We start from the raw sequence: 16,028 nt of genomic DNA, 5'->3' as shown, positions 1-16,028 counted from the left end.
TAAGATAAGTACCTGTTGGTGAATTAATGTTAATGTTCACGTATTACTATAAAGCCTTTGTGAACTTTTTAATAACTGCAGTGTCTGTAATGGACAGTAAAAAAAAACAAAAAAAACATTAATAATCTTCTTTGCAGAAAAAAAATGTAACAGCTGTTTTATTTATGTGATAGCAAGAATAACATTCTGGGAAGTATTTGCTTGTTTTAGAAAGAATGAAATCATATATTTTTGTTCAGCTTCTACCTAAGCACACTTTAAAATAAGTGCCTGTTCACAATGAGAGGTTTAATAAGAATAAAGGTGGCAACAGGGTGATTAAGTTAGGCTTTTTTTAAATATGAAACCGTATTTAATTTAACAAAACAAACTTTAGACTTTTTTAAGAATTAAGACTAGAACTCAAACATACATCTAGCATACGCACAGTAAAGATTCAATTTAACTCGTTAGATATTTTGCAAAGGATGTGCCAGACAGTTTTTAGTATATTATCAGTGTTTCCAATCTACTTCTATAAATAAGCTTCGTGTTTCAATTTATCCTGCTAGTCTATTCAAAAAGCCACACTAAGAAGAACAACTAAGTTCCAACCCACAAAACATATAGCAAAATACCTCAAGGTATCATAACAATGTTTGCTTCAACAGAAAAAAATGGTTTCTATTGCTTTCTACAGAATCCCAGAAGCTGTATTCATCATGTGAAAACCTTCTGAAAGTTCCAGCTAACCTTTTATTGACAATTCACACTTAAAAATCTAACTTTAGTAATTACTGTAAATGTATTATTTTACAACAAACAGGTTCACCTGTATGTAGTTTGCTACGCACATGAAAGTCTAATGGAAATAATTGGCAAAAATAAATGCTTTGCTTAGTGTTTGGTTAGATGATTACGACACCCAGGAAAAAAACATTGTTGAATTGCAAAGAAAAATAAAACAGGGGTTAGCAGGCTCTGTGTGTGGGATAGAGCTGCAATGTCGGAATTAACTGGCAGCCTACTGGAAAAAGAAGCTGGCATTCTGAAATGCGTAACACACAACTTAGTAATAACAGGGTATGAAGTATACAATTTCAAGGAACACCCACACTGAAAATTATGCTTTCCAAACGGAGCATTGTTTTGGAATAAGTTTGGTTAATTGGCACCAAGGGATCCTGCTGAAGGAAACACAGTACATTACAATCTAAGCATGTGCATGTACAATGATAAAACATTATCTCGTCGCCCCACTCAAGATCTTAAATCCTAGGATTATCAGCCCTAAATCAGCATAAAGGATAATGTCCTGTTGATCCATCTTAACTTAGAATAAACAGACAGCTCCTTGTCCACTCAACCCACAAGGATGCTGCCCAATTACAAGCTACAGTACAGCTACCATCTCAAAATAAGACTCTTGGGGCACTGGGGCTTAAGCCACTTATAATTGTCATAATGATTATTTTATCTGCAAACAATTAAGTTTAATGATGAGAAGACGCAGAGCACTCCCACTGGAGCTGTTGTATGTCCTTTCCACAGGTCTGTTAGCCTCGTAATAATGTTTCCTTAAGAAGGCAGCGAGAGGCATGTGTACTACATAAACTTCCTGCCAAAATACCGTTCCATTCCTGGACACAATCTAAACAATGCATCCTTTATAAACTATGCATTTTCAAACTGACTGTTGTAGTATCCACCAATACTGTGAAAATATTCAAATATTTACAGCAACTTTTTTTTTTTTTTTATTCATTTTTCATTCCTTGTTCTCAAGAGCCAAAACCAACGAAACTGCAGGCGACTATTATGGAGAGTGACAAAGCATTTGTTTTTTTTGTAAATCACCATATATGTCTTTATTTCAACAAAACAATCAGTCTATTGTTTTTTGCTCTTAATAGGGAAACTGACTGTCATTAAAAAAAAAAGATGATTTGGATGTTTGAAGTTTGAGATTATACCCACCAGGGAACCTCATGTTTATGAATACCACTAGATAGCTTTAATTAATCAAATCACTGTGTGTGTCTTTGGCACGTGTCAACAACGTACAAGTGTTTTTATAACCTTATAACCTCCTTAACATATTCTGTGCATAGTAATCACCTTTAATACAAACATTAGCTTTAAACAAATTTAATTAAATTACACTAACATCAATTAAAATTATGTTTTTAAGAAAGCATTGGATTAAGTATAAATATTTAGGTTTGCCTTTAAATAAAGTCATGTGAAAGTCATTCTATAGGTAACAGACAACTTTGGTTCCCTTGTTGTACTGCAATAATATCCTTCATCTCCCTTTTTCTTTATACAGCTATAGCATAATCATAGTTTTGCATCATCTTATAGAATTAACACATTTTGCTTCAGGAATGAAACCTGCTGAATAATGTTAAGTTAACATATTGAATTACATACTGCTTTGTAGTTTTCCATATACAGTAGATGCTGGTTATTCGCAACCCTGATAAAGACAACTTTCGGTTATTAACAACATTTTCCCAGTAACCAATCCCGTCCCATAGACTTTAATGTTAATGGAATTCTGATATTAGCAACTGCACGCCGCTTACTGACAACTTCATTACTAGTTGCCAGTGCTACAGAGTACACTTGCATGATTTATGCGTATACTTCATGCAGCTTTTATAACACACTGACTTCACAACTGCGTACTTCTGGTGGACTGAGGCAGAATCGTGGCGCTGCAACTGGCTACGAAGCTGCATGCAAAACTGAGATGGATTTACAGCGGGAGGTGGTACATTGTAAAAAGCAGACAACGCTGGACAAGTTTTTATTAAAAAATTGTGTTCTTTAGAATTCATCGTAAGTACAATACATATTTTTTATGTTTGCTTTACTCATTGTAAGGACAATTGTAGTACATCGTTGTGTAGTACTGTTTAAGCCAACTCCCTTTTTTTTGTTTTACACACACGTGAAGTAAACAGTTCTATGTTTGGGTATTATGTGCTTCTCATGTACATTTTTTAACACTGTAACATTTAAAACACATGTATTTCAGTGCCATATTTGTACAACTACAGTAGGCCTATATATCGTTGTTCCATATAAATACACTTGAAAACAGGGGCTTTTTGCTTATTGGCAACTTTCGGTTAATGACAACTTTTTGCTGGGAACCGAGAGGTTGTTAATAAGCGGCATCTACTGTACTTTACAAAAAACTGACAAAAATTTAAAAATGTGACATAATCTTGTAGTTTCTTTGATGACATGATGTTAAATAAAATATCTAAATTATGTTCATATAGTTTTAAAACATAGATTATGTCTCAATCCTAAAATTATAGGTGATGCAAAACTATTTAACTGTAGTATAAAACCTATAATAAATATGACCGGTAGAGAACGAACCTCTGTGGGTATCAGACATTGAATCACCTGGATATAGACCCCTTTCAGATGGTCACTTGAGTGTTATCACTAGTTATCAGCAGGTTTGACCGTATAACTACAGTCAAACTTAATTTAAATTCCAGCAACTGCTGAATTACTGGTGACCAGTAACGTTTGTGAATTAACATTGAACAAGGTGCAACTACTACAAATTATATTACATAGTATTTGTCAAGTTTTATTGTGAAATTGGCTCTTAGAATATGGACTTTGGATAGAGCCATATGTACTATATTTCCTTGTGTACAACCTATGCTAATACGATTACCTGTCAAATTGTTTGTAACCAAGCATCATTCTTTATTGAAACTGTTTGCATTGTTATGCTGCATTCCTATTGTATTATTCACTGTGGAATGCATGAGAAGAGGTTTTAGTTGAGATCATTTTTTGAAGGAGTGCCTACCTTTATTCCATTTTGGACTAGCTTGTGAATATCCAGAAAGGGCTCTTTGATCAGTTCCATGTCTGGTGTCAGAATCCTCACAAAACCCTCCTTTTCCAGGATGAAGAGCCGCTGAGATCCATCCCCGCAGTTCACAATTCCGACAGGTTGCCTCAGGCCTCGCAGCATCTCATGAACACAGTAACAATTGTGCTTGTGTTTTCTAAACAGAAAATATGAATATACTGTTACATAAAAGAAAAAAAAAGAAAAACATCTTACCAGTAGTTGTCTTCATTCAATGAAACATTACTTAAAGTGTAATATTCCCTTTTGTGAAATCTGTAGAGAAAGCCTAATTTCATTGAATTTGAACATAATTAAATAGTTTTATGCAGGTATAATGAAGTTTAGGGTTACAGAAAAAGCTTAAAAGATAATAGGTGTAATTCCGTCTTTGGCAACGTTTCTGCAGCTAATGATTACCTAGAATAGAAATGTCAGCACCCACTGGGATACACACAATTGTATATACAATGTCAACGTATTCAAAGTAAATCTGAAAGCAGATGCTCTACATCTTTTAACGAAAAGGATTACAATTTTAAAGTGGGAGGTCTGATTAGGAACAATTGTACATCTGCATGTGAGATGCGCAGCTTTCTCGTACACATCAGACATCTGAGGTCTTCATTATTTAGGAGAGGCAGGGCTTGAAGAGAACCGCCAAGGATTCCCACCAGATCCGTGCCTGCCGATAGCAGCTTTGCATCAGCACCCAGCCATACGACTGCTGTGTAAGATCAGTGTAATTACCAATTACACTGATCTTACACAGCCTCCCACTGTGTGACACTAAGATAGAAAACTTGTCACATCTCCAGTTCAGATTCACCATCTGATTTGCAGAGTGTGAATTTATTTCTTCTCTCAAAATTACTCATACAGGAGGTCAGTGCATTAGTGCACTACTAGTCTGGTGTTTATAGCCACTGTGTAAGGACTTTCATGGTCAATTAAACTTGCTGTAAGTCACATTGAATCAACAAATACTTTATTAATAAGGACTGTTCATTTTAAGGTCACACTTTAAAATATGTGCTTGATCATGATGGTTATTGTTAGGGTTTAAAATGGAAAGCATCAATGTAAAAACATACATTTCTTAATATATAATTATACAATAATTAACACTTTTTATAAAGTGTTAGATATTTCACATTTTAGCAAGTGTAATTAATTCAGCAACAGTGGTGTTTTTAAGTTATTTTTGTAACAGAAGGACTTGACAGAACAAAGCATCTGGATTGCACAGATTACACAGCTGTTAGCACAGATGTATATGATTGGCTGTCATAACCACAGCCAATTTTGTTATTCTAAATCAAACAGTATGTATCTTTATGAACCTGTTCATCTCTTCTACTTTTTCATAATCTTCCATCTGGTCTAAATAGTTAGAGGCTGGCCCCCGCACTTGTTTTCTGGGAAAATCTGGAAAGCACAAACCGCTATCTCTTCTTCCAAAATACAGACAGAACTCATCCACATCAGCTTGGAATAATTCTATGAAAAAGGATAAACAAACAGAAAAATGGTTATACTTGGTGTTTGCAGTTGAAACTCTCACAGAGGGAACATATCCTACCTTGTAATTTATAGGAGCAAAATAGTAGAAATACTGTTGTTGTTGTTGTTGTTGTTGTTGTTGAAAGAAATGAAAGCACTTGAATATTAATCTTTTCACACAGTACACTGTAAATACTCCATTCAAAGGATTTTCTAGTGAAAACATCAACATCTTACCCAAGCTGAGGCATGGAAGCCAGGAGCTCCTGTCTTCAATCTCAGCTCAGTTAGTGACTTAGTGAGTGACCCTGGGGGCATGTACATACCTACACCTGTCTCAATGGTGCTCTTTAAAAATATGGGCCTACACTAATAGGGCACTCTAGACCTAATTCAAGTTATTAAAAAAATTTAAAAAAAAAAAACATTGGTTATGGGTGTGCTCTTAATTTGTTTTTTTCCAGACATTAGTTAGACTGGCAAGTGATTTGACCAGAAAAATGATTACTTAAAATAGCAAACTGGTAAAACAATAATTCATAATTAAAAAAAAAAATAAAACAAAGAAAAAGGCTTCACAAAGCTACTCTCGTAATGTTTCTGTTACCAGTTAACAGGAGCTCTTATCTGAAACATAATTAAACTACGTATAGAAACAACTACATTTAGAAACAATTTAAATACATATAATACGCTTTTGAATATCAATCATGTTATTCTCATTTTAGGACAATGCTAATGACAGTACAGCACAATCCAAATGTAGGATTTAGCAGGCACAAGTGAACTAAAGGCAGCCTCAGAAATATCAGTTCCCCTGTCTAAAATCTCAGAGGAGGAGTACAAATATACCAGTGATAAAATCATTAACACAGCCTAAGGTTTTCCTTTGATCACAAACTGAAAAGAAGGCAGACTTAATAAAAGTCAGACAGTAAAGCACAACGATCTAAATAGAAAACAATGATCTGAAAGCTTTATTTTATTATCTGTGGAAACTCACAGCCATCCACCCATTGGTCAGTCAAGCAAGCAATCAATCTCGGATTAGGACACCCAGGTTTCCAAACCAAGCTAAAAACACTAGTTTGCATCTGAGGCAGAAACCTCAACTGGTATGGCAGTCTATGGCTACCTGCTTTGTTATGTACTTGGGGTGTGACAATCCACTGTGTATCTATGAATTATGATTCTTTACATTATATATCGTATCATAAAAGAGGTATGTATCGTTTGTATTATGATACAAGACCAAAAACACAACATCGCTCTTGAGTGAAGATCTTTTCTGATCTTACTATGTAATATCACGACATTCGGGTACCGTCACACCCCAGTAACGTACCTTACTTTACTCTGCTACTGCATTGCAATTATATGCTAAAGATCTAACTTTGTGTAAGGAAAAGTTAAACCTAGTCCAAAATTAATGAAGCGTGAATCAAACAGACCTTCTTGTAATAAAGCCCTAACCTAACTGATGCATCGATCAGTTGTTAGAGTCTATCATTCCAGTCCATGTTCAGTTTCTTGCACACAATGAGACAGACCCAAGCCTAACATCACATGGACATTATCGGCAGTTCCACCCAGCTGTACAGCTGACCAGAGACAGGATTAAACAGTAACATGTTGCATCTATTGTAGGTAAATCATATGATAAATAAAAGAGGAATTATTTTGTTATCCTTCTAATCTTCTTGAAGAGTAGAGATGAAATTGCCAAAAATTTATAAAAATAATAAATTAGGGCAACTCACTTTCCCGATATCATGTATGTTATCTTTTATATCATAAACTTTTGAATTTCAATTTAAGAAAATCAGATTGTTTTGAAACAAATGCTAGACGCAGACATCTCATCAATAGGTTACATAATGCAGAGATATGAATGGGGCTACATTTACACTGATGGACAGTGATTTGTAATTTGCAACATCAGTATCACACATGTCCATTGAGATACATTAAAAATGAACACCTAAAAGTATTTTAAGGTTAACCAGAAATGATGAGACCACTCGATATGGTAATTTGGATGCAGTGTAATACATTTTGTTTCCCTAAATATCACTGTTACCATCAAATATTTGCCAGCTTTAATATAGTAATACTATTTTAAATGCCAGTCTACACTTCACTACAAATGCAGATTTGCATTTGTGGAGGCAGAGAAATGACCTTTCACCCAACACTGTGGTTTTTTACTGGCACAATTAAGGTGGCTGTCAGCATCTACTTCTGTCAACAAAAAAATAGTTGTGCCTTGGGCTTAAAAAAACAATAGCTTTTCTTATAAGACCTCTCTACTTCCAAAAGCACTTATAGTTGAATCGTTGAGATTACTAACATATGACAAATAAAAAAAAAATACAGTATATCAGGGCTTTGCACACCCAGTCTGCAAGTTAATTTTTTTCTCCTTTTTTTCACTGCCCAAAAGCTCTGTCCACATCCCAGCGCTAAAGTTATCCTTCCATCTGGTTATCTTCCAAGACAACTTGGGTGGCCACCCAAAGCACTTGACATCTTGATGCACTTCAGCAGTTTTACATATACACAAACTTTGTAGAAAAATAAATTTGTCATTCGTCACCACATATGTTGATCTGGGGAGTGAGGGTCCTGTGGCTCCGGCTCCTGTGCTTCTCAGTGCTCTATGTTTCTCTTCTCATTTCAGCTGCAGATTATTTCCTGCTTTTTGTTATTTTTTAAGCAACAATTTATAAGGAAACATACATGATCAGGTCGCCAGTGGTAGTAGCGCAGAGTTAGCTAATACTGAGCGCTGAGGCACTGTGGTGTACTGTGGAAACTCTCCTTTCTGTTAGCGCTGAATATCTCCATAGATCTGATCTGTTATGACTGCTTAGCATGCAGACTTGGCAAATGTGACCCATTACCACTTACACTGTGGGGAATGTGATAAAGAGCAAGAACCAGCTGTATTACGAAATCTTTAGTTACAAAGAAATGCGCAGTGGTTTACAAATACAATAATAAACCAATGACTAGAATATGGACAAACTATAAAGTAAACCAACGGAAGAGAGGTGATATTCAAGGATTTTTTGTGCAGGTAATGAATAACAGGCCATGAAAAACAACATTAAAAAAGAAAACATTCAGAAAGTCTTTTCTGCTGGGAGGCTAACCTGAAAACTGCAAGCGAGGCAGTTGCTTTTTATTAGAGCTACTTAAGCAGAACTAATTAACTTTATCATCCACTTCCAATTTCCAAAGTTTCTAAATTATTAAACCATTCAATTTTCACTATAGAAAAACAAATATGAAGTCACCAGTGACAGGATCATGTTTGTTTGTTTTTCTTAACCAACAGTGCTTATTCTGCTATGAAATATAATAAAGGTGCTTTCCAGATGCAGGCTTCGTTTAACAACATGACTTACTAAAAAGTTTTAGAGAGCTGTGGTTCTGAATTGGATAACGCCCACACTGCATCACCATCATCATCATCATCATCATCATCATCACCTGGTATCAATAACCGGGCAAACATTTCTATGCTATTATTAGTTCCACTTTAATGCCGTATTACCTGGTATGTGGCCTCTGCAGGCATAGTAGAACTCTCTGCAATAGTCGCTGCACAGCAAGGGCAGAACTGGCTCTCTATCAGCGGCATCCTCTATGTCAGGTGAATGAAACAAATTCTGAGCCTGTGGTGAGCAGCGTGCACACTTGATTTCTTCCAGCAGCTTTGCACATTCTGTGTTGTTGGTAACAGAAAATATCTGAAAGCAACAAACCAGAAACAAGTAAACAAATGACTGTGTGTACTTATAAATAAAAACGGATCTGTTGTAAAAGAGAGAGAGAAAAGGAGGGAGAGAGAGCGGGAGGGGGGTAGAGATACAGTAGCCACAGATTAAATATTTTAAAAACAAATCAAGGCAAAGTACAGTAGCTTTTTTTTTTTTACATTGTATAACCCCCTAATTGTGGCTTGAATAAATCCTGTTTGATAGCTACAGTAGGCGCTAGTCTAGGTTTAATTAGTTTCAGTGGTTCCCAAATAAATAAAGAAAGCAAGACCCCATTGGAAATGAGATGCTGTGTCTCACCCAGCTACTGTAAATAGTGACGTAGAAGCAGGTACATTAACTATCTACAGCAATATTAAAATAAATATTATAGTTATTTTATGATGCTATTCCAGACCCTCGCTCAGGTTTTCCTTATACATTAAGGTGTTTCTCAAAATTACATCCTACTACAAATCTTGTTATAAAATGTTATAAGCTAGCTGGAATGTGTGCACGTATCATATCTTGAGATGTTTTTCATTAATTATATAATATTGGCATATTGCCATACTTTCCACTGGTATGGTTATATTTTTTGTTTGATTACTATGATAATATATTGAGATTGTATTAGTCACAGCAACTGTGCGTCATTGCGGCACATGGTAGACTGTGTGCCCTTATACAGTCACTGTATATCTTAGGTGGTTTGACTTATATGGACTAAAACGAAATCCAAAGGTTCTCGTTCCTCCTTTACCAGCTATCACCTGGGAGGGTCCTCACCCTCCTTTTATTACATAGACCCCCTTGGTTTGCACAAAGACAAGATCCTATAGAAGGGAATTATTCTCACCATTTTTGGAATGTGTTTTTGGTCACTAAACAAAAGATTAAGCAGTGCGATTCAATAAATTATCTGAAATGAAATACAATATTATCCTCTGTTCCAGCACAGCAGGCTGGTAACACTTTGCACTGTGTGAGGTCCACAGTGTAAATACCCATCTGGAGATAGATAGAGCCATCATTCTAGCTTTGGTATCAACAAACCAACAGTCTGACAAAGTCAATTAAACCTGCTTCTGGCCAAACCTGCAACATTGGCCTTTTTGCATTGGCCAGACACACAAGAGGAGCTTCTTCTTCATTTGACACCAAACAAAAACCTCATCTGTGAAACTTTTAATATCAAAAAGGGGAAGGGCTTTTTACACAATATAGAAAAAAATATAAACTAGCTTTTATACATTTTACATTATGTTTGGAGTGCTGTGATTTAACAGGGAAAACAAAATATCATAACATTATAGTCACAGTAACATATTAAAATATGGCTGCTAAAACATCTGCAGCAAATGTGTCATCTTCTGTCATTCTACACTGACGTAACATTGTGAGACTTGTAATAGGATCAAGATTAATGCTGTTACACAAAGTGAGAAGCATGTTTGGATTATCAACAAATAAATGGGTGTTTTTTCTTGAGATCATGTTAAAAGTTCTATGATTGTATCCCTTTGACCTCCCCCCTGCTAACTGATACTTATTAAGCAGAAACATTCTGGGGAGAAACCAATCACATAGCTGTTATTGCAGGCAGTAGATATGAATAATACTTTTTATAAAAATAATTTAAAAAAAAACACTGTTTTCCATTAAATATCATTTACTGTAATTCAAATTAAACAGTAGGTACAATGCAAAAGAAACGCCCAAAAAAACACAATCTACTGGCCTTGTGCAACTGCATATTTTAACATAGTCACTTAGCTGTTAAAATGTGAAGAGCAGGACACTGATTTTTTGGTGTGCTGCATTACTGGATTATGTCATTACAATGCCTCTATCAAAAGACCAATATGTAAAGTGATCATTGTACAGAGGCAGCTGTTAGAGACCCCAGGATGAGTTATTTGTTTAGTTGAATCTGCACAACAATAGCTTTTGTCTGCGAAACTGCCAGAGCAAACATATCAATGTACAAGGACACACTTGAAAACAATTACTTGTCACCCATTCTTTGACAGCAGCCATAGCTGTGAAACAATCTCAGGCAGTGGAATTGCTGAGCATCCTGACCATTAAAAAAGCTGGGAGGAACCTCTTGTTTTAAAAGCCATGTGTTAAAGACAGTCATCTTGGGAAGAATAAATACATATGATTTGTTTGTTTACTACATATGTCTAACTAAGGTCATTCCTATCAGTATTTTTTATTTGTGTTATTATTGCTGTCTTTACCCTCCGAATATCACTGCAAGTGAAAGAGAAAAGCTGGAGATGAAAAGCCTAAAGTAAGAAATCGTTCGCCCATCTGGGAATAGAATGGGAGTAGGACAAATGCTCTCTCAAAGGCATGAACAGTTGGACAGAGCTAAAGACTGAGGGAGAATGATGTTCTCCAGTTTCACCCATTAGTGAACCAACTAACAAACACAATGGTGTTGTTGTTATTCTTTTGCCATGAGCAACAGGGCTCCGTGTGTGGGCAGCAGTTTAGTGGGGAGGAGGATAAGTTGACCCCTTTTTGTCCTATTGATTTTTCCCTATTTGCATGACTTGAGCAAATTAAATGATGCAATATGGCTTTTTGTCACAAAACAAAGTGAGAGATACCACCCAGACACATATGTTGATTCGTAGAAGCTGTTTACATGAGAATAGAGGGAAATCTACTGTGAACTGAGCATAAAAATCCAACTCAGCCTGCATATTTTCTTTTCTATAACCTCTGGGCCAGCAATGCTAAAACCTTTTTTTCTATAGTTTTATTTGGTTTTCTTCACAGAACCTGTCAATTAAACTGTTGTAGCTGTGGTCTTTTTCTTAACATAAAAAATAAAAACATAAGCAGGGTGGAAATGACAACCTATTTACACCGGTGCTGAGCAAATTAAAGCAGTTCCTCTATACCAGTATCAATCACTCCATAATTCTTTACATTCTGTCGATAACCACTGTTGCTTACAGTGAGGTTAAAGTTAGGGTTAAGGTTTCTCAGTTTCCCAGTAATAAATCTTAATAAAGAAAGGCTGAGGTTAGGTTTGGAGCTACCACTAAAGTAATTAAATAACATTAGGGGTCTGTAACATCAGTGGTGTAAATAGTAAACAATCATACCATATTCTGATTGGTCAGTACATGTAAAGCTTTACCATGTTAAATGTCCTATCTGTGCTATACTTTATATGAACAGTGCTTTGTTTTCACAGGGCAACTTCTTGCAGCCTTCAGACCTTACATAGTCTCTGTAAGTCGCCTTGGAAGAAGGCACCTGCTAAATAAACTAATAATAATAATAATAATAATAATAATAATAATAATAATAATAATAATAATAAATGACCCCTCTTCTGTTTATGTATGGATGTTCATATGTACACAGCCCTGGAGTAAATAGGTTTTTTGATTACTGAAATTATGTCCAAACTAAATAAGTTTGCATCTTTCTGTAAACACCACAGCAATTGTACTACTGGTGTTTTTAATTTAATAACATTTGAATATCATTTATACACATATTCGATTGTGTAAAATTACATAATATGTATTACACCTCATGAGTAAAATTAACAAATAATACAGTTGTCAATATTCTTGTAAATTAAACTCATTTCCATAATGCCACACTATTTTTTTACACTGTTAACATTGGTCATGCATAACCTACGCTAAAGTGTTTAAGTGTATTTGAAAACGAATCAACCAAAGGCTATTTTCGTTCTATTGGTCTCTAACAACATACACAGTAGAAATACCATGTGCTGTGTTTCAAAAGTCCAACGTAATCGCTTTTCTGTGATGACTGCTTTTATTTTTTCAAACTTCCTCTGACAGAACAAAAACTAACTTGTCAACTTTGCACACTGCTTCACTAAAGTCTGCATGATTTGGATATAACGCAGGACTAGGGGAGATAACCATGGAAACACTTCAACGCTTTGGACACGCTCGTCTAACCTAGGAAAGTCTCCCTCTGTAAAAACTACCCAGCATCTACTAACCTTATCAGCACTTTTTACATGCGGAGTATGTCGTGCATTGCTTGTAATGACGACACTGATCTGACTGATAATGCAGTTCATACACTGAATTACAATATCGAGCGGAAAACATCAAGGGAAAATTATTTTCTGTCGCCCATCATAACACCTTCTTTCATTACACAGGTAACCGGAGGTCAACATCTCTCATTTACCCAAAATACCGTTACTTGGATTTATTCTTGCTAAAGTCAGGCGGGCGTGTTTTAGTGTCATACATACCCTCGCATCCCGAAGGTGCAGGTTCTGATGGGCAGCACTTCTGGTGTAACAGCAGGACTGCCGTGGGTAGAACGTGTGACAAATCTCCCCGCCGCGGCTGCCGTCCACTGACAAGGGTCTCTCTCTCTTCTTCAGACGCCTTGGTGTGCTTCCGTCCAGACATCTCCTCCTCCTTGGACCAATTTCACCTTTTTCACCAAATTTTGCATCACCACTCTCCCAGAAATTAACCGCAACTGCCAATACCAGAAGGAATTGCAAATGCACCATCTTCTTTTCTTTTATTATTATTATTTTTTTTTTATAAGTGCAATTTTGTTTAGCCTTATTTGATCAGAAATAACACACACACATATATATAAAGAGTGTATTACAAATAGAAGTAAAAACGCAAATAATAATTTTAAATAAATTAACGCAAGTGCTGGTTATGATGGAAAAAAATTCTGTTTCTGTATAAAAAAAAAAAAAAAAAAACAACTTTTGATGTCAGCTGTAACTTTCCTGCTGTTAAGTTAAATGCTGGGACTCTACAGTGGTGGGTGCGTTAAGAAAGTAGCACTGTGACTCTCTCTCTCTCTTTCACTCTCTCTCGTTCTCTCTCTGGATCTACAGAAATGTTCACATGTTAATTTTTGCTCTTTTCTGCTTCTTTTAACTAGCGCGCGAGGAGAGCAGCGAGCCCGGTGACGTAGACACCGACAACGGGAGCGCGCCCTCTGCTTCCCATTGGGAGGGCGCGCAAACACAAGGGGATGGAAACCTGTCCTCAAACAAACAAAAAAAAAGTGTTGAAATTAGGCTGAACCCGACATAAATTCGCGCGACCATCTCCTATTGGGTTTATTATTTTTTAGACCATGTGTTTTCTTTTGCTTCTTTTTCATGTGTTAAAAAGGAAACAGGTGGACTAACGAATTTCCATACTTTGTTAGTATGATTACCAGAATTAAATTGAAATTAGCTATCGTTATTGTAAAAAATGATCATGACGTTAGTGGCTAGTAAGAGGGAAAATGTATTTTACTTGCAATTTAACCCGTTATAATACACTTGTGTGTATTGTGTTATGTATTTTTCATGACGACACTTAATTATGTGACTTTGTTATAAATTGATGTGTTTATGGATACAAACATTGTTTTAAATAATAAAGTACCGTATTTAAAATGTTTTGCAGTATTTGCTGTAGTCTGTCTTTTTCAATTAGGTCTTTTTTGTTTTGTTTTTTTACCCTGCACAAAAAAAAAAAAAAATTCCAACCACTTCCCCACAAAATAATATACATAATTTCTATGTATTTTAAGAAAACGTAGTTACAGAGTTCAGGGTCATACTTAGTTTTCTTGTACTGGCAATTAGCTATGAAAACATGTACATTTTAGAACTGCCCGTATATGGCGTACTTATGATCTTGAAACCATGACGAAAAATGGTGTAGTTCTCTAACCTATAAAAACACCAGGAGCCTACATTACAATTGTAGTACTGGTTAAAAAAGAACAAAAAACAAACAAACAAACAAACAAAAAAAAACGCGTTAAAGCTTTCCTTTTAAAACAAACAAAAAAACATTTTGTACAGTATGTATGTGTGTGTGTGTGTATATATATATATATATATATATATATATATATATATATATATATATATATATATATATATATACTGAGTGATGAATTATTGTCAGGAGTGTACAGTACTTCAAAGAGGTGGGTGAGTAGTAATGACAGCTACAGTAAGGCACTTGTGGGATGAAGGTGGCATAAGGGTTGCATTTAGAATTAAGAAAGTGTTTGTTGCTTGTTGTATTCAGCTTGTCCTCCAGTGATGTGCACACCAGGTTTACCAAAAATACTTGCCTATTTGCATCTCCAAACTACCAAAGTAAACCAATCATAATAAAGCAAATGATAACAAAAAATACCATGTACATCTACCAGGGTTCTATAATAAAAGATAAACAGTTAAAAAGAGTTAAGAATATTTACCCCCCCCCCCCCCTCACAAACACACACTTTCTACTTGTAATATAATGTAATATTAGGGTGCAACATAGGCACAGATACACACAATTCTTAAGAGGCATTCCCCTGCCATTAAAACATTTAAATTCCTGTTCTATCTTCAAACACATTTTTAAAAGGAATTTTCATTGCTACGGTACTGTATGTTTTCTCAACAGTGTACCTATACACATGTACCTACATGCATATACTATGTTACCTGTATATAAAAAAAATAATCTACAGAAACGTGTTTCTTAACCCAACACAAGCTATAGGACAGCAATTGTTCTTGAATCGTTTGTAAATTGGCTAAAGTTTTCTTATGGTCTAAAGTTATCTGTTATCCAAGAACAGTGGATGGTACATGTAGCCTATATTGTTGGATTCTGAATTAAACCTGTGTGCATGCACTGTATATTCATTAACCAAAGACCATGAACAATTAACTAAACTAAATACATGTTCCAAATGTTCCATTACAGTTCTGTGAAGAATGTAAACAAAACAAGATAGTCCCACAAAGTATCCTAGCCAAAAAAGACCATCACCTATACAGGCATTATTTAAACAAGACATAAGCTGGTTTAAGTTTGGACATGATATAAAGCATGCTT

At 35.4% G+C, this 16,028-nt stretch overlaps 1 protein-coding gene across 1 annotated transcript in view; it reads right to left on the bottom strand.

Annotated features, from left to right (window-relative positions):
- The window catches only part of LOC117408571 (hedgehog-interacting protein-like), a 38,203-nt gene extending 24,166 nt beyond the window's left edge, over positions 1-14,037 (bottom strand). The window contains exons 1-4 of the mRNA XM_034013686.3: positions 13,406-14,037; positions 8,931-9,126; positions 5,212-5,368; positions 3,824-4,025 (exon numbers count right to left, since the gene is read on the bottom strand). Of these exons, the coding sequence (XP_033869577.1) occupies positions 3,824-4,025; positions 5,212-5,368; positions 8,931-9,126; positions 13,406-13,675 (825 nt within the window). The 5' untranslated portion in view covers positions 13,676-14,037. The remainder of the gene's footprint in view (positions 1-3,823; positions 4,026-5,211; positions 5,369-8,930; positions 9,127-13,405) is intronic.
- Positions 14,038-16,028: the final 1,991 nt, after the last annotated feature.

This window comes from Acipenser ruthenus, chromosome 2 (genome assembly GCF_902713425.1).
Source record: "Acipenser ruthenus chromosome 2, fAciRut3.2 maternal haplotype, whole genome shotgun sequence".
Taxonomy (NCBI): Eukaryota; Metazoa; Chordata; class Actinopteri; order Acipenseriformes; family Acipenseridae; genus Acipenser; species Acipenser ruthenus.
Note: the sequence above shows the minus strand (reverse complement) of the source record. Positions and strands in the feature narration are given on the sequence as shown.